This window comes from Scyliorhinus torazame, chromosome 9 (genome assembly GCF_047496885.1).
Source record: "Scyliorhinus torazame isolate Kashiwa2021f chromosome 9, sScyTor2.1, whole genome shotgun sequence".
NCBI classification, from domain to species: Eukaryota; Metazoa; Chordata; class Chondrichthyes; order Carcharhiniformes; family Scyliorhinidae; genus Scyliorhinus; species Scyliorhinus torazame.
Genome location: NC_092715.1, coordinates 50330072 through 50356229, shown reverse-complemented (window position 1 = coordinate 50356229; position 26158 = coordinate 50330072). Strand labels below are relative to the sequence as shown.

The 26158-nt window shown below is 50.2% G+C and overlaps 1 protein-coding gene across 2 annotated transcripts in view; it reads left to right on the top strand.

The window, feature by feature from the left end:
* Positions 1–24643, top strand: part of enpp6 (ectonucleotide pyrophosphatase/phosphodiesterase 6) — a 111014-nt gene extending 86371 nt beyond the window's left edge. For both annotated transcript variants that reach the window (XM_072515863.1, XM_072515862.1), the window contains 2 exons: positions 1429–1552; positions 9529–24643. In XM_072515863.1, the coding sequence (XP_072371964.1) occupies positions 1429–1552; positions 9529–9734 (330 nt within the window). In that variant the 3' untranslated portion in view covers positions 9735–24643. The remainder of the gene's footprint in view (positions 1–1428; positions 1553–9528) is intronic.
* Positions 24644–26158: the final 1515 nt, after the last annotated feature.

Genomic DNA, 26158 nt, shown 5'->3' with positions numbered 1-26158 from the left:
AACGGCCCCTATCCCGACCGATTCATGGCCCGATAATGGGCTAGGAGTGGCGACGCGTCATTTACGCGCGCCAGGCCTTGGCGCCGCGTAAAGGCGGCGCCGCATACATGACGCGGCCGGCGCCGCATAACTGGCATCACCCGTGCATGCGTGGTTGCCGTCCTCTCCGAGTCCGCCCCACAAGAGGATGTCTGACGGATCTTGCGGGGCTGCGGAAGAAAGGAAGTCCTCCTTCAGAGAGGCCGGCCCGACGATCGGTGGGCACCGATCGCGGGCCAGACCCTATTTGACGCCCCCCCCCCCCCCCCCCCCCCCGGTGCAGGATCCCCACTGGCCCCCCCCCCCCCCCCCCCGCCCCAGCATTCCCACGCTGTTCCCGCCGGCAGCGACCAGGTGTGGACGGCGCCGGGGGGAACCCGCCGTTTTGGGCAGGCCGCTCGGCCCATCCGGGCCACAGAACTGCGGGGGTACCGGTGAATTGCCATTTTGGCTGTTTCGGGCGATTCATTGTACCGCGCCGCGCATAACGCGATTGTGCCGATCTGGCCGCTTCCGTGAATCGCAGGAGGGCGCCGCGGGAAAATTTGGCGACCCAGGCGATTCTCCCAATCAGCGCGGGAGCGGAGAATCGCGCCCCAGATTTTTGGAAACAGAGTTTTGTTGGGGGGAAATAAATCTTCACGACGCCTTCAAATCCGCTGAAATAAGTCAAGGAAACAGAAAATCCTCAGAGCACTCAGCAGGTCAGGCAGCATCGATGGAGAGAGAAAAACACAGCTGGTGATTTAGGTCAGAGCTGGAAAAAGTTTGGGATAATACTAATCTTTATTGTCACAAGTAGGTTTACATTAACACTGCAATGAAGTTACTGTGAAAATCCCCTAGTCACCGCACTCCGGTGCCGGTTCGGGTACACTGAGGGAAATTCAGAACGTCCAATTCACCTAACAGCGTGTCTTTCAGGAATTGTGGGAGGAAACCGGAGCACCCGGAGGAAACCCACGCAGACACGGGGAGAACGTGCAGACTCCGCACAGACAGTGACCCAAGCGGGAATCGAACCTGGGACCCTGGCACTGTGAAGCAATCGTGCTAACCACTGTGCTACCGTGTCACAGTTTTTCAGCCAGTACGGAGGACGGAAAATGGGGGAGGTGCAGAATGATCAAGTGAGAATGTCTCTAAAAAAAGCGAGGAAAGCCGGAGAGATTCAATTTATGGATGTTGTAAAGCAAAAAGGGAATGCAAAGGGACAAATAAAGAAACAAAAGTTGTGCCTAGAGGAGGGGTAACCGGCAATAGGAGAATCAGAGCTTCAGTTATGTTTTTTTCCCGGTGTATCTTTGCGATGAGAATCATTGTAAAACATTTGCTTCATCTTTTGACTATTCTCCAGGCGCTCAGAGTCGTAGCTGTTCTTTCTTTCAGAATATACAAAAGTTGCCTTATTGGGCCAATGAAACAGGTGGCAAAGCGGGTTGGCAGCATGGATGGCATGGCTATGACAATCAACTGATGGACATGCAGGGATTCTTTTTGGCCTATGGACCAGGTAACTATTAGATACCGTTCTCCAATTTGTAAGTTGTCTCTGCAAAGCAGAGTTTTATAATGCAACGTATCTGGTACGTACAAGAAAACAGCTTAAATTTATACAGTTTCTTACATGGCAAATTGTGTCGTGAATACATTTTAGGAATGCGCAATGTTTTCGAATGGCCTCCGTCTGCACTGTAAATTCTATGATCCAAAGGCATCAATTGAACATTGATCAAGATGTGAGGGAATTATGGGAGGTAGATTGAAGGGTCAAACAACAGGACAGGATGAGGCTTTGGAAAAGTTGGAGAGCGGTAACAAAGGCAAAGGAGATTTGGAAGGAATTCTATAGGATGAGGGTGCAGTTCCTGAAGATTTGATAGTCCAAGTCACTTAGAACTGTACTTTGAAGCTACTAACTTCAGTTGTTCGCTATAGTACTTCTGCAGTTACTGATAATACCTATGCCTCCACTTTTTGATGCCTTTGGATCATAGAATTTACAGTGCAGACGGAGGCCATTCGGCCCATCGGGTTTACATCGGCCCTTGAAAGAGCACCCGACCTAAGCCCACACCTCCACCCCATCCCCATAACCCAGCAACTTCGTCTAACTTTTGGAGACTACGGGGCAATTTAGCATGACCAATCCACCTAACCCGCACATCTTTTTCCTTGTTTGAATTCCTTACTCTCTTCCTAACCCTAACCCTGGTCTTTCCCTTTGGTGGAGACCCCAGTAGTGGAGCCAAAACTACTCACTATTCCCACATTACCTTGGAATGGAAAGATAGCCCTTGGCTCCTCCACTACGCACCATCTGCTGCAATCCTCCACTCCAGCACCCTCAACCCTCTAACACGTGCAAGGGGTTCATGAACCTCTTTATTGTTATGTTTGAGACTGTTCAATTATCTGCCCCTTCAACTCCCCTCCCTTCCCCTAGCCCACTAAGTCAAATTTCCCTTGAAGGCTGTCGCAGCCTTCAACTTGGATCCATCTCCAGTTTCTCTCCTATATCTCCTATTACCTTCTCATTTTGTTCAGGAGGTTCACTTCTCGCTCTCTTGATCCCATTCCTGCTAAATTGCTTTCCTTCAAACTTCCCTTCCTGGACCTTATTGCAGTTGAAATTGTAAACACCTTGCACCTTCTCCCATAAAACAGTCCTTCAAATGCTAACAATCAAACCACCCGGAATTGTTGTTGGGCAGACTTCAAGACGTGTCACATGGCTCCCTTTATTTTACCTTGCGTTAGAGACACCGGCTGGAATTTTCGGGTGGGGGGATCTTTCAGTCCCATTATGGGTGACCCACAGTCACAAACATAACCTCATAATTCTCCCCCCACTAAGAAATGAAAAGTCATCACCAAGGACATGGCTGCTAGACTGGGTCAGCGGCAGATGGTGAGAGAAACAACAGGAGGGAAAAACTGACTTGACCTTGTTCTCATCAATCGACCTATCGCAGATGGATCTGACCATAACAGTATTGGCTGGAGTGACCAGAGGAACAGGAGTGAGCCAATTGGTTTTCAAATTTTTGGTGAAGTTTAATTTCCCTTTACCATCAATCAAACACCATGGGTGAGACTCTCCGTTTCAGAGACTAAGTGTTGACGCCAGGACTGAATCGGTGGACTTCTATGACAACTAAATTGGTGCCGATCCCGGAGCAATTCATGATCCGTTAATGGGCTAGCACCGGCACCACGTGGAAATCAATCGATTCCAATGAATAAGTGCCTCTGGCACCAAGCCCCGCCCCACACACCTGGAACCCCTTCTGCCGGCAGTGTGCTCGCACCTCACATTGAAGCAGATGCCAGCCGTGTGCCACGGATTGGTGCCCAGGCCACAAAGGCCACCAGCTGCTCACCCCTGTGCCGCACACGTCCAATTGCCTTTCTGTCTCCCTGCACCCCCCCACCCCCAGGAGAGAGCAAGGGAAGACCGGACGGGGACTGCCATATTTACGGCCCATCACTGTGGAGTGTCAGGCATTCGACCTGGTCGGCTGGCCCGGAGAGAGGGGATTCGTCGAGGCAGAGGACGGCAGCGGGTGAGCTGAGTTGCGGTGTCCCTATGGCAGGCACACCACCACCCTCACCTCCCCCACACCATGCCCACACTACCCATCACCCCAACCCGCGATCCAATCAGGCGTCATGTCTTGTGTCTTTCAGGATCACCTAGTGACATGGCAGGCCCTTTTAGTGTCCCCCGCCCCCAATCCCAAACCCAAGCAGATTCCAGAGACAAGGCAGCAACGGACAGTGAAAAGAGCCCCTAACCGTCAGCCCAAGACACCCCGGAGCACCAATCTGGGTACGACACCAACTTTCCGGCACAGCTGTCTCCAACACCCTCCACAATCCCAGAGACACTCACCTCGGTTGGGAACTTTAGTGACGAGGCTCCTGGGGCACTATCTGGTGCACACCACACACATGCTCTGGTATGTCAGGTGAAGGTAGGAACTCCCGAGAGGGCGACAGTTGTAGGGCGGGCTGACCCCAGGGACTAGCTGCCGTCCAGACGGGTTTCGTGCTTCCGAGACGGATAGAGCCATCAATTGTGGAGATGCAGTCGGAGAGCCAGGGACTAATGAGGGGTTGTTGGCGAGCATCCAGCACCTGCAGGTGCAGTTGGAGGAGTCGAAACACATGCAAGAGCAGCAGGTGGTGCCAATCATGCGTGTCGCGGTGGAGACCTTGGGGGCGAAGGTATCGGCCGAGGGTCAGAATGTCCAAAGCCTGGGATACTCTGTGCAGTCGGTGGCCAAAGCCCAGGAGAGGGCTGCCCTGTCACAGGCAGCTATGTATCAGGGCTACATGGACATTGCAGTGGCGCTCCAGAGCGTGGCCCAATCACAACGGGTTATGGCTGTGGGCATTGACTGCATTGCTCGGGCACTGGCTGACCTGAGCCAGTCCCAGGTGTAGATGGCCCAGTCCCTATGCTCCATAGCCGCGAGCATTGAGACCCTGGTCAAGACAGGAGTGGTCCTCCAGGACTGGCAGTGCCAGGTGGTGAGGGAGCTCCAGGACTTCACTCCAGTTGCACCCCCATCCCAACGAGTAGCCCGGGGCCATTGGGCACCGCGAAGGAGTAAGAGGTGGCGCTGGAACACCACAGCACCTCGGACTCCCCTGCCTCCTGCCCTGGTGCATCCAATGGGCAGAAGAGGTTGGCACCAGGACACCTGGGACAAATGAGAGACTGCCCGGTCGCCAAAGTGGACCCATGTCAAATGGTGGGAATCACAGCAGGCCGCCTCCACCATGATGTACCGCCTGGGTATCCACCTAAACGTAGCGGTTATGGCCCATAAGACCAGTTAAGTTGGCATGGGTGCAGGACACAGGATAGCGTTAGGGGCTATGGCACAAACCGTTATAGAGATGTTCACCTGTTATTTTCTAAATAAAAACCTGTGCACAAAGGCTCCAGCCTGCCTCGATGCTCGTTCAGGAGGGTGTGAGGGATGGACTGGGCTGGGCTGGCTGCAGAGGGAGCGCTAGTGTAGTGGGAGGGGGGGCAGGCAGTGGGGGGGGAGATGGGCGGGCGTTGGATGTGGTCACGAAACAAGGCCCCCAGGTCGGACACTGCACCGGTATCCCACCTCTGCCCCTCCCTTGCCCTCTCAACCTCTTCCCCCCACCCCCCCCCCACCCGACATCCCATCTCCACCTCTGCCACCCCATATGACCGTGTGATTGATTGGCCCATTGGCCCACTCGCATGGTAGGTAGGATTCTCACAGTGCGGGGAGCTGATGCGGGGAGGATGGTCCTGGGCAGGGGTGGTCGGCGCGGTGGGGGGGTAGGGGGGGCGGTGTAGGAAGTGTGGGGTTTGGGGTGGGATGGGATGTTTCTGCCGTCGGGCGGGTCCCCTAGTTGGTGAACCTGGAGGCGATGAAAGTGCCCCTTCACGCCGGCCCTGGTGCATACATTATGCCTGCCACCGCCCATGCCCTGCCCATCCTGGCCCTTCTTATCAGACCAGACCTGGCGTCCATCCCCCTCCTCCAGCACTTCAGCCCCCTGCTGCGCGATATTGTGGAGGATGCAGCAGGCCACCACAATGTGGGAGACACTCCTAGCGTTATTCTTGAGGGCCCCTCCAGAGCACCCAGGAATAATCCTCAGGATGCTGAAGCACCGCTCGATCATGCCCCTGGTCGCTGCATGGACTTCGTTGTAGCAGTTTCGGTGTTGGTCTGTGGCTTCTGTATAGATGTCATCAGCCCCGGCTGCAGCGGATAATCCCTGTCACCCAGGAGCCAACCCCTCACCCGGGGGTGCACCTCAAAGGTGTCAGGAACAATAAAGTGTGCCAGGATGAAGGCGCCGTGCACGCTGCCCGGGTATCGGTTGCAGACGTGCAGCTCATGGTCATACACCAGCTGCACGTTCATCGAGTGGAACCACTTTTGGCTTGTCAAGACTAGCCCGTCATGAGCCGGTGCTCACAGTGGGTCATCGCCTGGATCTGGGGCATCCTGGCGATGGCGATGAACCCCGCTGCCCGGGCATCCTGATGGTCTCGGTCCACATATAAGCTGATATATTGTGGTGAGTAGGCACGGATGCACCTGTGCACCGAGGTCTGCGAGTTCCCAGGCAGGTCTGCACACGGCGCCTGAAAGTACCCTGTGCAGTAAAGGTTCAGGGCGAATATCATCTTGACAGCCACCGGAAGCAGGTGTCCTCCCACATACTTCCGCGGTTCCAGGTGCGCCATGATCTGGCAGATGCGGCGCTTCCTTTCCAACTCCTCCTCGGCCTGTTGGGCGGCTCCATCCTCACCGGCTCGTTCCTGATCCTCTGGGGCAAGCTCCTGGTATGCAGGGTCCTCCCCGAGACCATCCTGCTCGTACAGCCTCAGTGAATCCCCAGGGCTGCAGCAGCTAGGATGATGTCAACCATTCCTGGTTGAATTCCAAAGTGCATTGTCTGCAGGGGGTGAAAGGCAGACATATTAGCATGGTGCGTACGCCTGTACACAACCAGGGCTTTACGGTGGCCGCTACCTGCACTGCAGCTCCTGCCCCTGCATGTTCCCCTCCCTTCTCTCCCATCCCTACACCCAACCCCGGCTGTTCCCCCTGGTGCTCTGTCCTCCACACCACACTCCTGGCCCTGTCAGTGCCCGGCACCATGGGGGCTTTTGTCCTCGGCAGCCATAGCTCCTGGCAGAGGTACCGGTGGCTGGCCCTACCCACCGATATGCTCTGCGGCCCCTATCCGGTGCCCTGCTGTAGGGGATACTGTGGGTGACCCCCTTGGGTGGGCCATATGATGCCACGCCGACAAGGTGGTGCCTGGTCGTGACGGGGGTGGGGGGAGATATGTTGGAGCACGGGGTTGATGGAGTGGGGGCACCCAAATGGCCGGTGTCACTCTGCGCAACTGTGGGCCACAGTGGTGGTCAGTAGGGTGTGCAGCAAGGTGACCTTGCAGGCTACGGCAACGGTAGGCCGTGCCTGGACACACCAGTCCTGGGGTGGACCGGCAGTCCAGGGTGTGCCTCTGGTATCATGACCTACCTCCTCTCTCTCAGCAGCTAGGTGCCTGTTACCTGCTTTTTAAAACCACAAGTGAACCTCACCATCGGTAATTCGTCCTGGCAGAGGTGGAGCATCGTGGAGGCCCCAGAGAATACTGGGTTGGGCCCATTAATGATATGCCAAAGGCGTTTACGGAGTAGAATACACCGTAATGATGAGGCACCGGAGCATGACATTCTGCTGGGCGCCCGGCACCGGCCACGATTTTCGTCTCCAGCGAGATTCTACGCCCAATCGTGTTTCGCGATTCTGGTGTCACTGGACGGAGAATCCCACCCTCCCTTTGGAATTCTAATTCCAAGTTTTCACATTTCCCTTTCTCCTTTTCCCCCTCTTTTTAGTGAGGGTTTTTTGATTTCTCTTTCTCTATTGAGTACAAGTTGCTCAATTTGTAACTGACTCCCAGCCAACTCAATCTCCATTATATCTGGATTGCCTTTTACTTAAGGTTCAAATGTTGAGCCACATCTCAATATCTTTGCTTTTTTTGTGCCTACTGATAAATCCATTTCTGACATTCCTGCCACTATTTTTAAATTAGCCTTCGTTAACTGATGCAAGACAAGGAAAGAAAGACAAGGGGCGCGGTTCACCCAAAGAATTACATTTTGGCCGCGTTTGGTGGGGTGTTTCCCGTCACAGGGAATCCACACTTGGGGCTGGATTTCGCTGCCCGGCCTGCCGCGAGATTGCCACAGAGAGGATGCGGACCATTGACCTCGGGCGGGAATTTCCGGTCACCGGGCGGGCACAGCCGGGGAATCCCACTCTTGGTCATTTTTGGGGGCTTTAGGGAGTTTCTCCCCGGTCTAGCCCACACTTGGAAATGTTTTCAGCTGTGGGGACTTGAACCTGCCATTTTGAAAGTGTGCCCCGATTTCAAGTGAGCTTGAGGGCTCCCCACATTCCCCACCAATGGACAGTGCCACCCCCCGCAGACATGGGCATTATGCCCCCCCGAGTGAGAACACCCTGCTATAGGGTCGTTGAGGGTCCCCTCCTTTCAGGCTCCCCTCCAAACTTTATGAAGCCCCTTCATACCCCCTACAGAACCCCCACGCTTCAGAACCACCCATCACTCCCCCCTTTCATGAGTATGACCCCCCTCAGGCCCTGACCCTTGGCAGTGTCAACCTAGCACCCTTCACTGCCAGCCTGGCACCCAGAAGTGTCTCTGGCACCTTAACACTGCCAACTTCGCACCCACGCATTGCCAGATTGGCACTGTCATGGTGCCAGGTTGGCATTGCCAGGGTACCGGGTGTTAGGGGGGGGGAGTGCCAAGACACTGCCTTGCCTTGTCCCTCACCACCAGTGAGAGTGTGATCTAGATCGCGCTGGGCGCTGCGGGTCGGGTGTCTTGAGTGCATTTTTGAACCCGGAGTGAAGCCTGATTTGGGCATCTCTCCGTGATACACCCAATGCAGCAAGATCACGCCAGGCTCATCGAAGTGGCAAAATAGTGCCCATGCTCTCTCTTTCAAGCAAGCTTTAACAATATATATAGCCATTTTAACTTTACAATGAATACACAAAAGTCACTGTAAAATCTTGTTCATTTCAACTCTTGTGAAATCCAGTTTACTTGTCGCAGCCTATAGATTCAAAATCCCAGATAAACCTCATTTGTTATGATCCCCTTTGAGATGGATAATATAAAAAAAGTGAAATTTGAATTTGTAATTGATCGCTGAAAGGATAACATGACATGATTTTGTGTTTTAAGATATTTACTGTAACAAACATACTAAAAGCGCTGTTGACTAAACATTATTTTTGCAGGCAACTTATTCTTCAAACTACAGAACAGAACTTTCAATTCAAATGAAAAAACCCTCATACATTACATTAAAATACATTATACTGTCTTCTATGTAGACATTCATTTTTTCTGAATCAGTCCAAAATGATTCTTAGCTTCCCAGAATTTCATTCCAATCTATTCCTTTCCCAGTCTGGAAATTATTAATTCCACAACTGTATTCAGAGTGCGGATTTTCCTGGAAATGCCTTCCTCTAGGTAAAGTTACGCAAATCTTCCAGCCTTGTTTTAACTCCTCAGAATTTGATCTTTCCAATTCAAGCACAAGATCCCATCCACATTCCTGCTGGGTGAGTGACAGTGAAATAAATCGGCAATTCTTCATGCCTGCTGGTCCAAATAACCAGCACATTTACATCTAATATGAAAGCAAAGTGAGAAACAATCTTGGTAAATATTGTTCACATCAAAGTCTGTCAAAGCAATTCCTTGCATGCATATGAAAACAATTTTTTCACCAGAACATATCTTGAATTTCAATATTGTAAGATGATCACTTTTTATGGACTATGGATCGCAGTTTTGGCGGTGGTCAAAACTTTAATATGTAGAGTGAAATTTCACAACTAACTCAGTTTTTGTACTGTTCAGATTTCAGAATGAACTACACGGTACCTCCGATTCGGGTGGTTGATGTGTACAATGTCATGTGTCACGTTGCTGGAATCAACCCATTGCCAAACAATGGCACCTGGTCCCAAGTGGAGTCGATGCTGAATAGCAATGCAAATTTAGCTTACAATGGAAAAGTTGGTGTCACCATATTGATATTAACACTGGCCTGGGTATTTCTCTAATGAGTTTTAGTTACATTTTTAAATGAAATTCAATTTTTAACATGTGTGATTTTTGGCAGGATTATCGTAGTATTATTTTGGGATATGCTAATAACATGCCGTTATACTGTCAAAGCATAAAGGTTTGATGGGCTCCCTGCTGAATGCCTTGAAGTGATTCTTTTTGAGTTCAATATCAATATTATAATCCAAATGACACAACAGTTGAGCACCTCCCAAACACACCTAGAAGCGACAATCATGTTTCTCCTCTGATTCTAACCGTTTGTGCATCCCCTCTCTACCTAAGCGGCAGTGCATTTATCCTTCTTGGCTCCACACTCTGGAACCTTTTTCTTAAGTTCCTCTGCTTCATTACCTGCCACTCCTTCTCTAAGATACTCCTTGAATCATAGCTCTTTGAAGAAACCTTTGATCTCTCCTCCTAATTTCTTCTACCTTGACTTGGTGTTCTCATTTTCCGATTGGGGCTCCTGTGAAGCACGGTGGGATATTTTTCTACGTTGAAACTACATAAAGGATGAAAGTTATTGATCTCATCTCACTCCTACTTGATATCCTGTGTGACGCTGACTTTAAAACTACCTAAACTCCTGATGTCCTTCCTGGACATGATAATTCCTAACGTTGATCAGATGGCAGCAACAAATGGTTATTTAATGCTGTCCAGCATTCAAACTGCCCCAGAACACTGCTTTCCTTGGAATGTCAAGACGCCAATCATTTGGGTAAAGTGGATCTTCCTTCTATCTTTATTCAAGAAAGCCATTTAGCAAAGGATTCAGAATCATAGAATTTACAGTGCAAAAGGAGACTATTCGACCCATCAGGTCTGCACCGGCCCTTGGAAAGAGCACCCTACCTAAGCCCACACCTCCACCCTATCCCAGTAACCCCACCTAACTTTTCTTTTAGACACTAAGGGCAATTTATCATCGCCAACCCACCTAACCTGCACATCTTTGGACTGTGGGAGGAGACCAGAGCACCTGGAGGAACCCCACGCAGACACGAGGAGAACGTGCAGACTCTGCACAGACAGTGACCCAAGCCGGGAATCGAATCTGGGACCCTGGAGCTATAAGACCATAAGACATAGGAGTGGAAGTAAGGCCATTCGGCCCATCGAGTCCACTCCACCAGTCATATCATGGCTGATTTCAACTCCATTTACCCGCTCTCTCTCCATAGCTGTTCTTTTTTTTAAAATATGTTTTATTGAAATTGTTTTCCCAAACAACAATTTTTCCCCTCTTACAAAGCAAACACAACAATAACAATACAGAAATTTTTAACAATACACAAGTCACAAAACCCCTTTATCTTTGACCTAAACTAAACTAACCCCCCCCCCCTCCCCATCTTCCCCCTGGGTTGCTGCTGCTGGTCATCTGTCTTCCCTCTAACGTTCCCCTAGGTAGTCGAGAAATGGCTGCCACCGCCTGGTGAACCCTTGAGCCGATCCTCTCAGGGCAAACTTTATCTGCTCCAGTTTAATGAACCCCGCCATATCATTTACCCAGGCCTCCAGTCCGGGGGGTTTCGCCTCCTTCCACATGAGTAGGATCCTGCGCCGGGCTACTAGGGACGCAAAGGCCACAACGTCGGCCTCTTTCGCCTCCTGCACTCCCGGCTCTTCAGCAACTCCAAATAGAGCTAACCCCCAGCCTGGTTTGACCTGGGCCTTCACAACCCGCGAAATCACTCCCGTCACTCCCTTCCAATACCGGGCACGCCCAAAACATATGTGCGTGGTTTGCCGGGCTCCCGCCACACCTCCCACATTTGTCCTCCACTCCAAAGAACCTGCTCAATCTTGCTCCCGTTATGTGTGCTCTATGTAGCACCTTAAATTGAATCAGGCTAAGCCTGGCGCATGAGGAAGAGGAATTTACCCTGCTTAGGGCATCAGCCCACAGACCCTCCTCTATCTCCTCCCCTAGCTCTTCTTCCCACTTTCCTTTTAGTTCGCCCACCGACTCCTCCCCCTCTTCCCTCATCTCTCGGTAAATCTCTGACACCTTGCCCTCTCCGACCCACACCCCTGAAAGCACCCTGTCCTGTATCCCCTGTGTCGGGAGCAACGGAAATTCCCTCACCTGTTGTCTAGTAAATGCCCTCACCTGCATATATCTCAAGAAATTTCCCCGGGGCAACTTATACTTTTCCTCCAATGCTCCCAAGCTCGCAAAAGTCCCATCTATAAATAAATCTCCCACCCTCCTAATTCCCAACTGGTACCAGCTCTGAAATCCTCCATCCATTCTTCCTGGGGCGAACCTATGGTTGTTCCTGATTGGGGACCCCACCAGGGCTCCCCGCACCCCTCTCTGTCGCCTCCACTGTCCCCAGATATTCAATGTTGCCGCCACCACCGGGTTTGTGGTAAACTTTTTAGGTGAGATCGGTAGCGGCGCCGTCACCAGCGCCTTTAAACTCGTCCCTTTACAGGACTTTCTCTCCAGTCTTTTCCACGCCGCTCCCTCACCCTCCATCATCCATTTACGTATCATAGCCACATTGGCGGCCCAATAGTAATCGCCCAAGTTCGGTAGTGCCAATCCTCCTCTGTCCCTACTACGCTGAAGGAACCCCCTCCTTACTCTCGGAACTTTCCCTGCCCACACGAAGCTCGTGATGCTCCTGTCTATTTTATTAAAAAAGGTCTTGGTGATTAGTATAGGGAGACATTGAAATACAAATAAGAACCTCGGGAGGACCATCATCTTAATTGCTTGCACCCTGCCCGCCAGCGATAGAGGCTGCATGTCCCACCTCTTGAAGTCCTCCTCCATTTGTTCTACCAACCGTGTCAGATTAAGTCTTGGCAAGGTTCCCCACCTCCTAGCGATCTGAATCCCCAGGTATCGGAGGTTTCTTTCCACTTTCCTTAGAGGCAAGCCTTCTATCTCTCTACTCTGGTCCCCTGGATGTATCACAAATAATTCACTCTTCCCCATGTTTAGCCTATACCCCGAGAAATCCCCGAACCCCCTCAAAATTTGCATAACCTCTATCATCCCCCCCGCTGGGTCCGACACGTATAACAATAGGTCATCCGCGTATAACGAGACTCGGTGTTCTTCTCCCCCTCTAATCACCCCTCTCCATTTCCTGGAGTCTCTCAACGCCATGGCCAGAGGTTCAATTGCCAACGCGAACAACAATGGAGACAGCGGGCATCCCTGTCTTGTTCCCCTATATAGTCGGAAATACTCCGATCTATGTCGACCTGTAACTACGCTTGCCGTTGGAGCCCCATAAAAAAGTCTAACCCAGCTAATAAACCCGTTCCCAAACCCAAACCTCCTTAACACTTCCCATAAATACTCCCACTCCACCCTATCAAATGCCTTCTCTGCGTCCATTGCCGCCACTATCTCTGCCTCCCCCTCCACTGGGGGCATCATTATCACCCCTAATAGTCGTCGCACGTTAACATTCAGTTGTCTCCCTTTTACGAACCCTGTCTGGTCTTCGTGCACCACCCCCGGGACACAGTCCTCTATCCTCGATGCCAGTACCTTTGCCAACAATTTGGCGTCCACGTTCAATAATGAAATGGGTCTATAGGACCTGCACTGCAACGGATCTTTATCCCTCTACAAAATTAACGATATCGTCGCTTCCGACATCGTCGGGGGTAGAGTCCCCCCTTTCCTGGCCTCATTGAACATCCTCACCATCAACGGGGCCAACAAGTCCACATATTTTCTGTAATACTCCACCGGGAACCCGTCTGGTCCTGGGGCCTTCCCTGCTTGCATGCTTCCCAGTCCCTTAATAACCTCGTCCACCCCAATCGGTGCCCCCAGGCCTACCACCCCCCGCTCCTCCACTTTCGGGAACCTCAATTGGTCCAGGAACTGCCGCATCCCCTCCTCTCCCTCTGGGGGTTGAGACCTATACAGTTCCTCATAGAAGGTCTTGAACACCTCATTTATCTTTCCTGCCCTTCGCACCGTGTCTCCCCTTTCGTCTCTAATTCCTCCTATCTCCCTCGCTGCTACCCTCTTTCGCAATTGATGAGCCAACAGGCGACTAGCCTTTTCCCCATATTCATACCTCCTCCCCTGTGCCTTCCTCCACAGTACCTCCGCCTTTCTGGTGGTCAGAAGGTCAAATTCCGTCTGGAGTCGTCTCCTCTCCCAGTACAATTCCTCCTCCGGGATCTCTGCAAATTCCCTATCCACCCTTAAAATCTCCCCCAGTAATCTTTCCCTTTCCTTGGCCTCTGTTTTCCTTTTGTGGGCCCCAATGGAGATCAGCTCTCCTCTGACCACCGCTTTTAGTGCTTCCCATACCACTCCCACAGGGACCTCGTCGTCGTCATTGACCTCCAGGTATCTCTCAATACACCCCCGCACTCTTGCACACACTCCCTCATCCACCATCAGTCCCACATCTAATCGCCAGAGTGTTCTCTGCTCCCTTTCCTCTCCTAATTCCAGGTCCACCCAATGTGGGGCATGATCCAAAACCGCTATGGCTGAGTACTCAGCTTCTTCCACCCTAGAGATCAACGACCTTCCCAAAACAAAAAAATCTATCCGGGAGTACACTTTATGGACATGGGAGAAGAAGGAAAACTCCCTAGCCCTAGGTCTAAGAAATCGCCATGGATCCACTCCCCCCATTTGGTCCATAAACCCCTTAAGTACCTTGGCCGCTGCCGGCCTTCTTCCGGTCCTTGAGCTGGATCTATCTAGCCCCGGGTCCAGCACCGTATTAACGTCCCCTCCTAAAATCAAGTTTCCTACCTCCAGGTCCGGTATACGCCCCAGCATCCGTCTCATAAATCCCGCATCGTCCCAGTTTGGGGCATACACATTAACCAACACGACCTTCATTCCCTCCAGCCTGCCACTCACCATTACATATCTACCTCCGCTATCTGCTACGATGTTCTTTGCTTCAAATGCTACCCGTTTCCCCACCAAAATGGCCACCCCTCTATTCTTTGCGTCCAGTCCTGAGTGGAACATCTGTCCCACCCATTCTTTCCTTAGCCTAACTTGGTCCGCCACCTTTAGGTGCGTCTCTTGGAGCATAACCACGTCTGCCCTTAGTCCTTTCAAATGCGCGAGCACTCGGGCCCTTTTTATCGGTCCGTTCAGGCCTCTCACGTTCCACGTGATCAGCCTCACTAGGGGGCTACCTGCCCCCCTCCCGTGTCGACTAGCCATTACCTTCTCTAGGCCAGTCCCATATCCCGCCTCCGCGCTCCCGCTCGCTCCCCCAGCGTCGCACACCATCCCCGCCCACCCACTCTTTAGCCATTTCCTTTTGGATTTCCGCAGCAGCAACCCAGTTGTCCCCCCCCTCTCCCCCTCCCTCCCCCCCTCCCCGCTAGATCTCTTTCTAGCATGATTGCTCCCCCCATATTACTTCCGTAAGTCAGCTGACTTCAACTGACCCCGGCTACTCCTGCTCACTCCTCGACCCCCCCGTGTGGGGAACTCCCATCCGCCTTGCGCCTGTCTTCCCGCCTTATTCTTTCTGGCGCGGGAACATCCCTTTACCTGACCCGCCTCTTATGGCGCAGCTCCCTTTCCCCTCCCCCTCCCCTTCCCCATTCTCCAACTATGTCCCGTCTTTCCCCCCTCACCGGCGCCCACATTTCCCCAATGTCTCCCCCCTTCCCAATTTACTTCTCAATTAACTTCAACCATAACATTAACAATAACATTTCCTGCAGCATCAGTCCCTCAGTTCCGAACCAATTTCTCTTCTTTGATGAAGGTCCATGCTTCCTCCGCCGTTTCGAAATAATGGTGTCTCTCCTGATATGTGACCCATAGTCTTGCCGGCTGCAGCATCCCGAACTTCACCTTCCTTTTATGCAACACCTCTTTGGCTCGGTTGAAGCTCGCCCTCCTTCTCGCCACCTCCGCACTCCAATCCTGGTATACCCGTACCACTGCATTCTCCCATCTGCTACTCCGCACCTTTTTAGCCCATCTCAGGACCTCTTCTCTATCCTTAAGGCGGTAAAATCGCACGATTATCGCCCTGGGTGGTTCTCCCGCTTTTGGTCTTCTCGCCGGAATCCGATTTGCCCACTCCACCTCCAAGGGGCCCGTAGGGGCCTCAGCACCCATCAGTGAGCTCAGCATCGTACTTGCGTACGCTCCACAGTCCACTCCTTCCACACCCTCAGGGAGACCCAGTATCCGAAGGTTCTTCCTTCGCGCTCCATTTTCTAGGGCTTCGATCCTTTCAGTACACTTTTTATGAAGTGCCTCGTGCGTCTGTGTCTTAACCGCCAGGCCCAGGATCTCGTCCTCAATATCTGTCACATTCTGCTCCACCACGCGGAGATCTGTCTCCTGGGTCTTTAATGTCTCCGTGAGCCCCTCAATTGCCTGTAGCAACGGGGTCAGCACCTCCCTCTTCAGCAGCTCCACGCACCGTCTCACAATTTCATCCTGCTCAGGCCCCCATGTCGCCTGCGCTTTCTCCGCCGCCATCTTGTACTTCTCTCTTTCTGACCCTTTGGTCGACGATTCCTCACGCTGCAGCCGCCGCCGCCGGTTTTTTCCTCCTTCGTTTGGGGGGGACTCCCTTCTCACACACCCCACACTGGGTTGCGTCGTCGAAAAATTCCCCGTTGGGGCTCTTAAAAGAGCCCGAAGGTCCGTCGGAGCTGGAGCCGCCGAAGCGTGCGGCTAGCTAGGCATCACCACAACCGGAAGTCCCTTCAGTGGCCTTGATGAGGTCTTTTCACAGTTGTTCCCTCTGCTGCTAGAATTCACCTTTGATACAGGCCCTCAGGTCAGCTTGCAGCTTTAAGCTTGCCCTTCCCCCGCCTGCATGCTGGAAGAGGCCCTGTTTATCCTGCAGTTGCAGCCAAATGTTTTACTGTTTCTGCCGTGTCTGGCAACCCAGAGACATACCCTTTTTGGGGGACACTGTCGGGGGAATATTGCAGCCTTCTTCCCACACCGGGAAATGTCAAACAAATGCCGTGGGGGCCCTGTAAAAGAGCCCAAAAGTCCGTTCCAAGCAGGAGCTGCCGAATATGCGACCTAGCTCTGCATAGCCGCACCCGGAAGTCTCCATAGCTGTTCTAACCACTGTGCTATTGTGCTACCATGCCACCACTAAACTTGCTCAGAATCCTCTATTCACACTGCACGGCACTATATACTAACTGTTGCCTTGTCCCTACATTCTCTCTCCAATGAGTGAGCAGATAGGGATGCTCATTGTCCATCTGATAGACCCACTGGCAAGATAGGAAGGAATTAAGCCAGAAATTCATGCTACTATGATTAAATATGGAATAATGCTGCACCTTGATGGCACAATTTTATATAATAGGTCCATTTCACTCCATGTCATATTCCAAGTCAAAGCGTTGGACCAATTTCCGGGTTACGAACTTATACAATCCTAACCGACTCAATCTCTCCTCATACATCAGTCTCGCCATTCCAGGAATCAGTCTGGTAAACCTTTGTTGCACTCCCTCTATAGCAAGAACATCCTTCCTCAGATAAGGAGACCAAAACTGCACACAATATTCTAGGTGTGGTATTATCAAGGCCTTGTATAATTGCAGCAAGCCATCCCTGCTCCTGTACTCAAATCCTCTCACTAGAGATGCCAACATATCATTTGCGTTCTTTACCGCCTGCTGTACCTGCATGCTTAGTGTCAACCTTGCCCTTGTTTTTCGTTGCTGAGTTTTCCAATGTCCGGCGCATGTTTCGATACTGCACACAGGCTTCTGCGGGATCAGATCCAAGGGGTACAGCGGGCTGACCTCATGTGCGAAAATACCTGATCTCACAGGTTTGCGAATCCAAATGCGGAAAGCAGTGCAAGTCAATTTTCTTCAAACAGTTACATTTCACTGGCAGGGATGTCCAGCAGGTCAGAAGCCACATGGTATCTCTCGGTAGCTTCAAATACACTTCCCAGCTCTCTAATCATACGATGTCCGAAATTCTGAGCTTTCTAACTCGATATTCTCCATCAGTAAACGGCTTTCTGGGTTTTTTTTGCAGTGCATTGTGCAGTTTTGTCATTTCGTTCTGTGGCTTGATCGTTACTTATACTTAAGCATTTCAAAATATTCCCATATCCTGCAACTGCCTTTTTGATCGATTCAATGTTGTCTGTTCCATCAGTAACAGTTTTCTCCTGCTTCGTTTGATAATGTAGTTGAACACTTGATGTGCGGCAAAAAACACTTTCACAACAGAAAACACAGACAGCATGGTACTTCTTTTGAATAAATACAAATTAATCAGTCCAAGAAGGCTGAAATGAGCAGACATTGAACTTTGCTTTCAGGTGATTGGCTGCTCAACTTGCTTGGTGACCTCACTGTTGTTGGATGCTATAGATGGTGCCAGGTTCAGGTGTGCTTACAAGTAGTGAAAATTGAAGCTCTTGAGCCTGCTTAATCCATGTGGGCAGCTTTACTCAAGGTCAGTAGTGAGGGCTATCCCTACGTTGCTGACTGCAAAATCTAGCCAATGGGTGGATTCTTGCTAGAATTGGGACAAAAAGCCAGGAAAAGGGAGAACTTTGCCCAGCAGTGCAGCTCCCATCTGATGTGCATACTGGAATTGAATGAGTTAAACTAGCATTCAAGCACATATAATTACCATTAATGTAACTGTTATGTTAAGAATATGTATGGCCGCCATATCAGGGTGAAAATTTTTTTTCTGTCTGTGAAAAAAAGTTTAATTCATATCTGGATTGTGAATTTTAAAAAACTTGTCAATTTCACTTTGTAATGATCAGGTTCTTGAAAAATGGTGCTTTTCCTGATTAAAATATGTCACTGAAATGATTGCCATGGAATTTCTTGCACATGTTATGATCCCAGCTTTGTAAAATTAATTTTTATGGGGTATGGGATTTGCTGGCAATGACAGCATTTGCTGCCCATCCCCAATTGTCCTTGGAAAGGTGGTGGTGGAGCTGCCGCCTTGAATCGCTGCAGCCCATGTGGTGTAGGTACACCCACTGTGCTATTAGGGAGGGAGTCCCAGGATTTTGACCCAGCGACAGTTCGGCGATATATTTCCAAGTCAGGATAGTGAGTGACTCAGAGGGGAACCTCCAGGTGGTGAGGTTCCCAGGTATCTGCTGCCTTTGCCCTTCTAGATGGTATGGTCACAGGGTTGGAAGGTGCTGCCTAAGGAGCTTTGGTGAGTTCCTGCAGTGCATCTTGTAGATGGTACACATTGCTGTTACTGTGCGTCGATGGTGGAGGGTTTAAATATTTGTGGAACGGATGGCAATCAAGCGGGCTGCTTTTTCCTGGATGGTGTCGAGCTTCTTCAGTGTTGTTGGTGCTGCACTCTTCCAGGCAAATGGAGAGTATTCTATCACACTCCTGATTGTGCCTTGTAGGTGGTTGACAGGCTTTGGGCAGTGAGGAGATGAGTTACTTGCTGCAGGATTCCTAGCCTCTGGCCTGCTCCACAGTACTTATATAGCTAGCCCACTTCATTTTCTGATCAATGGTAACCCCCAGGATGTTGGTGTTATTAATGATGGATAGGAGAAGAAGCATGGGAGGCCTGGCCCCCCCGAACTGGCAATGTTACCACTGACAGCCACAGTGAGGGAGTGATGGGATGGGTGAAGGAACCAAGCACGGAATGGGTGAGAATGGAGGAGTCCTCCTATACTGGGACGACACTCCGGGCCCTCGCCACAAGAGCACTCCCATCCCCATTAACCAGCCCAGTGGTAGGAGCAACACGAAGAACCTGGAACCAGATGAGGCAGCCCCACTACCCCCATCTGTGACAGCCACAGGTTTCCACCAGCCACGCTAGACACAACCTTTAGGGGGTGGAGACAGGACGGGGAGGACACTGACAGTTCGGGACTTTTGCACAAGGGACAGACTAGCGACCTTAGAAGAGCTGACGGAGAGACTGGAACTACCGAACAGAGAGGATCTCCGCCATTTGCAAGGAGACAACGTGGTACCCTTGGGCCCCGAGAGACACAATGTTGGAGGAATTACTGGACGCAGATAGTCTGGGAAAGAGGAACATCGGCAACATATATGGATGACTTTTAGAAAGGACACGCTCCCCACTGGACAGAACCAGGGAGAAATGTGAGGAAGAGTTAGGGACGGAAGTAGGGTGGGGACTCTGGAGCGAAGCACTGAACAGGGCCTTATGCAGTTTAAGGTGGTGCAAAGACCACACCCTACAAGAACCCGAATGAGCAGGTTCTTCTCGGAATTGGAGGAAAAATGTGAACAGTATCAGGGAGGCCCGGCCAACCACGCCCACATGTTCAGGGCATGACCCAAACTTGGCGAGATCTGGACAATGTCTTAGCTTGTGGGTGTAAGGATGGAGCCTTGCCCGAGAGTGGCAGTCTTCGGAGTATCGGATCAGCAAGAACTTTGTATGGGGAAGAGGGCTGACGGCCTTGCTTTTGCTTCCCTAATCGCCCACCGTATAATCCTGCTCAGCTGGTGATCAACAGGATCACCCACAGCTGCGGATTGGCTGGCAGACCTATCGGGATTTCTCCATCTGGAGAAGATCAAGCACACCATCCGAGGATGTGAAAATGGCTTCCACAAAGCATGGAGGCCAGTCATCAGCCTGTTCCAAGACCTGCTCGAAGCCTACAACTGATAGAACGGGACAGGGGCGCTCAGGAGTCACCGGGGCCACAGAATGCTGACAGGAACGAGGGGGGAGGGAGGGAGGGAGGGAACAATGGGTGGGGGGGGGGGGTTGAAGAAACCGGATGAAACCCCAAGGGGGAGCCCAGAGAGAGACCGACATGGGGATCAGATGGCCCAACACAAAGCCACAAAAAAAAGACAAACACCAAACAAACCACCTCCGGTGAAAGAAAGGGCCTAGAATAAGACCCATAAAATAGCAGAAGAGTGGAAGAGGGGGTAGAGGCAGGAGCAAAGTGGGGCATATAAACTCTTACCGTCTCATCAATTTTTTTTCTCTGTGTACAGTGTAAAGTAAAAACTTTAATTTTTTAAAATTATTGATGGATCTTTGCTTGATAGATTCCAACTTTATGTTTAGAAATATGGAGGGCAGTCACTGAACAGTCACAGATTCTGTTGATGAAAGTTTAACAAAAGACTAAAACATTTATTAAACAAGAAAAGATGAACTATGGTACACTGCACCTTCACCCCAACTACACCTTTGCAGATATGTACAGATTTGTAAGGATAGCACATGTTACAAAGTATATCCTATACTCTAATGTTCACAGTAAATACAGTTCATGGAAACCAAGGGGCTAAATTGCTCCTTCATTGGAAAAACAAATGATTTGGATACTCTATTAAGTTTATTTTAAAAAACAACTACTATGGATTTCTCATCAACTGGCCCCACCCCCTCGACATTTGTCACTCCTTGAGACAACCTGTCTCACAGAAGCTTTGTCTTTTGATTTTGGATTTTAATCGCCACTCTTGAAGAACTCACACAGTCATAGAATTACAGCACAGAAAGGGGGCCCTTCCGGTCCATCGTGTCTGTCGGAGCCATCAAGCACCTACCTATTCTAATCCCATTTTCCACTAGTTAGTCCGTAACCTTGTACGCTATCTCAAGTGCTCATCTAAATGCTTCTTAAATGTTGTGAGGGCTCCTGCCTCATCACCCTCTCAGGCAGTGAGTTCCAGATCCCACCACCCTGGGGGTGAAAAAGTGTTTCCTAAAATCCCCTCGGAATCTCCTGCCCCGTACTTTAAATCAATACCCCTGGTTATTGACCCCTTTACTAAGGGGAATAGTTCCTTCCTATCTACCCGATCTGCATAACTCATAATTATGTAAACTTCAATCAGTTCCCCCCTCGGCCTTCTTTGCTCCAAAGAAAACAACCCTGGCCTCTCTTCATAGTTGAAATGCTCCAGCCCAGGCAACACCCTGGTGAATCTCCTCTGCACCCTCTCTTGTGCAATCACGTCCTTCCTATAGTGTGGTGACAGGAACTGCACACAGTACTCCAGCTGTGCTATGCAGCTCCATCTTAACCTCCCTGCTCTTATGTTCTATGCCTCGGTTAATAAAGGCCAGTATCCCATATAACTTCCTCACCACCTTATCTACCTGTCCTGCTGTCTTCAGGGATCTATGGACATGCACACCAAGATCCACCTGGCCCTCTGTACTTCCTAGCATTGTGCTGTTCATTGTGTATTCCCTTACCTTGTTAGTCCTCTCAAAACACACCATCTTACACTTTTCAGAGTTAGATTTCATTTGCCACTGTTCTGCCCATTTGATCAGCCCATCTTGTCCTGTAATCTAAGGCTATTTACCACACCACTAATTTTCGTGTTATCTCTAAACTCACTGATCATAACCCCACATTCATGGCGATATCAACAATAAAATTAACAAGGGACCCAGCACTGATTCCTGCCATACAGTGCTGGACACAGGGGGCGGGATTCTCCACTCCCGTGCCGAAGTGGCCGCGCCGTCGTGAACGCCGTTGAGGTTCGCGACGGCACGAAACGGCCCCGGTCCCGACCGATTCAGGCCCTGACAATGGGCCAGGATCGGGGCCGCGTCATCTACACGCGCCAGGCCTTGTCGCCCGCGTAAAGGCGGCGTCGCATAGATGATGCGGCCGGCGCCGCACAACGGGCGTCATCCGCGCATGCGCGGGTTTGCCGGCCCCAACCCGCGCATGCGTGGTTGCCGTCCTCTCTAAGTCCGCCCCGCAAGAAGATGGCGGATGGATCTTGCGGGGCCGCGGAAGGAAGGAGGTCCTCCTTCAGAGAGGACGGCCCGACGATCGGTGGGCACCGATCGCGGGCCAACCCACATCTGAGGTACCCCCCGGTGCAGGATCCCCCCTCACCCCCCCGCAGGCCGCCCCCCCAGCGTTCACGTACCGCTCACGACTGCAGCGACCAGGTGTGGACGGCGCCGGGGGGGAACCCGCCATTTTGGCCTGGCCGCTCGACCCATCCAGGCCTCAAAATAGCGGGGGTGCCGGAGAATCGCCATTTTCGGTGTCTCCGGCGATTCTCCGGCCTGCGGCTCGCGAAACTCGACCGGGCCATTCCCGCCGCTTGGGAGAATCGCGGGAGGGCGGCGTCCCGGGGAATTTTGGCGGCCCAGGCGATTCTCCCAACCGGCGTGGGAGTGGAGAATCGCGCCCAGGCTTCCAGTCGTAAAAACAGCCTTTCACCATCACTCTCTGCCTCCTACCACTAAGCCAATTTTGGATCCAATTTGCCAAATTACCATAAATACTGTGAATTCTTAACTTCTTGATCAGTCTCCCACACGGGGCCTTGTCAAAAGCCTCACCTTAGACTTTCCTCCCAAACTATGCTTTCATTTGGACATATTCAACAAGGATCCACTTCCAAGGTTTTGACCTCTCCTACTGACATTCCTCTCTCCGGCCAATCCGCAGCTGTGGGTGATGCTGTTGATCACCAGCTGTGCATTCAAGTTTTGCCTTCCATGCACACTCTCAGATACTCAGTCATACCAACAGAACACCACTACTTCACAAGTCCATAGTAAGGATTGACTAACCTTTGGAAGTTTCCTCAGATCTTTTAGCTTCTTGCAAATCCATTTTGTCGTGATTCTGCTCCCCAAACTTTCACTGCTTAATTATCAGCCTTTTCCTCTGCTTCGTACTTTAACTTAACTGAATACGACCTTGTTCAGATTTCTGTTCTTATTCCATGACTTAAGTGCCTTCCTGGGCCTTTCTTTTTGCCCTACACCCTAGTTTAGGGGACTTGTAGGGCTTTTGTTGCTAGGCAACAGTCCAGTTTTTTCACTTTTATGTTTTTTCTAATTGACTATTTCCTAACACAGAACTGTTTATTTCGTTGTACAACTCAAAGTACTGTCACTGCATTTTGTTACAATCGGACCAACACGTTTCTGTTGGTGACTTGATTTTGCTTCTTTCCACTTCTTATCAAATTTTACCAATATGGGAAAGAATTGTGTTATGCCTTGTGGTTCTCAGAAGTCTGAAATAATCACACCAATTTACACAGATACTGGAGTTTACCTGGATCATAGTGATGGGAAAGATGGCCAATATTGTACTGTGAGGCATGATGGTAAAAGAGGACAATGGCTAACATTGTGCCGTGAGGTATGATGGTAAAAGAGGCCAACAGATCTGTCTGTGTTAAAAATTGCCTCTCTGCAGAAAGAGCATCATGGGGCCAGAAATAATTATTACTTGCAACTGGACATTTCACTCATAGAACATAGAACATAGAAAAATACAGCACAGAACAGGCCCTTCGGCCCACTGTGTTGGGCCGCACTTTTGTCCCAGATTAAGAACAAATTAATCTACACCCCATCATTCTACCGTAATCCATGCACCTATCCAATAGCCACTTTAAGGTCCCTAATGTTTCCTACTCAACTACTTCCACTGGCAGTGCATTCCATGCCCCCACTACTCTCTGGGTAAAGAACCTACCTCTGACATCCCCCCCTATATCTTCCACCATTCACCTTGAATTTATGTAATGGTTTGTTCCACACGGGGAACTGTCTTTGACTGTCCACTCTATCTATGCCCCTGATCATCTTATAAACCTCATAACACTGTTTTGGAATATTGAGAACAAGGCTCTCTCAAGGTCGAATGATGCCTAGAAACTACAGGATTGTTTAACTTAAACCTTATAAAAAGCAGTAGCTTCGAGATTTCAATGGCAACATCCGGGATCAACATTTGTAGGAGAAGACTTGAGTTTGGATGCTCACAGTGTACACCCCAGAGCAAACCTGGCCAAGTTCTCTCTCTCCATTAGTATACTTTTATTTAAGTCATGAGTTTGAAAATTATGTAACTGTTTAAATCAGCACATACCTAAAGTCTGAGTTAATAATAAAAGTTGTATAAATAAAATTTGCAATGAGTATCAATATTTGTCTGAGTTGTCAGTTGATGATAGCAGAGAGCAACAACATATTGGCACCCCAGATGGGATATGTCTAAACTTCAGACTAATTGGCCTGGTTCTGAGTTAAACATTTCAATCGCCCAGCTTGAATTAAGAAGGAAGTAGTCCCATGTGAAGGCCAGGATTAAGTGGGTGAAGGGAGCATAAACAAAGGACTGGGTAGCCAATTAACTCTGAGGGCGTGTTCGAACTACTGACGTTGAAGGCAGAATTGTTAGAATAACAGGTCAGAGTGCCTAATGGTTAATAACAAAAGTGAGCTCCAATAATCAGCCTTGAGGGGTGTTCAGCAAACTGCGTAGACGAGGCGAGACCAAATGGGAGGTTAGCAACACAAAGATATCTGGGAAGGAGTTTAAAAGGATTAAGGAGAGACACTCTCTTCTCTTCCTCTTTGCCAGATCGTTGCCGGACCTCAAAAACAGTCAATGATGGTAAACTCCAGTATCATTGAATAGCTGAATCTCGGACAGAATGGGAAAAAGTACTCGGGGAGCACCTAAATCGTGAATAGCCCAAGTGGATAGACTGTTTTGGGAAATAATTAAAGAGTCTGGGATTTGTCGGACAGAGACAGTGGGAAGAAGTTAGGAAAACGTGTGGTTAAACATGAGGCTACTATCGCAATACTTAGTTCCATGCGAGAGTTAAAAGAAACGGAGATAGAAAATTTAAGATGTAATGAAGACATGGAAATAGAAAAATCAGACTTTCTCACAGAGGTGCAAAAGAATCAGATGAATTAGGTCCATACGAGCAAATTCCAAATGGAAACTGAGAAAGCTTATCTGGAAAAAGCACGAGCTGTTAGTGAATGAAGCTCATCAGAAAAAAATGTAAAGGTTGAATAAGAAATGTGCTAATTTACAAGCAACTATAAGTGTTGCATCAAATGAGTAAAACCTTTCGACATCAAAGCACTAACCACTGATGTCAGCATGAGATAGGTTTGTTGTAGTCCTAACCCGAGATCCGAAGGGATTTGATGTGCACCTTTGGAGCTGAACAATCAAAGAATCTGGAGAAAGGTGAGGTAGATTGGGGTGAACTTGGCGAGGCCGTGTGCAAGAATACAGTGATTGGGAGGAAGTTAATAGGCCTGCTCCTTTTCCGCTTTGATCTGAACATCCTGGACACATTCCCTCCGCTACCAATCCTATGAACCCCACCACAACACAGTATGACACGTCACATACAGTGGCCCAGTTTTCTCTACACCTTAACTATGACTGTAACATTACATTCTACCCGCGGTATGGTATGAGTTGTATAGCATACAAGAAACAATGAGCTGGATTCTCCGCCGGCGGGATGCTCCGTTTTGCTGGCAGCCCGGGGGGTTCCCGACGGTGCGGGGCTGCCCCACAATGGGAAACTCCATTGACCGGCCGGTGTAATGGAGCATTCCGCTGGCGGGGTAATAAATAATAAATCAAATCAGTTAGCAGAAATAGCAAAATAGATCCCGCTATATGAA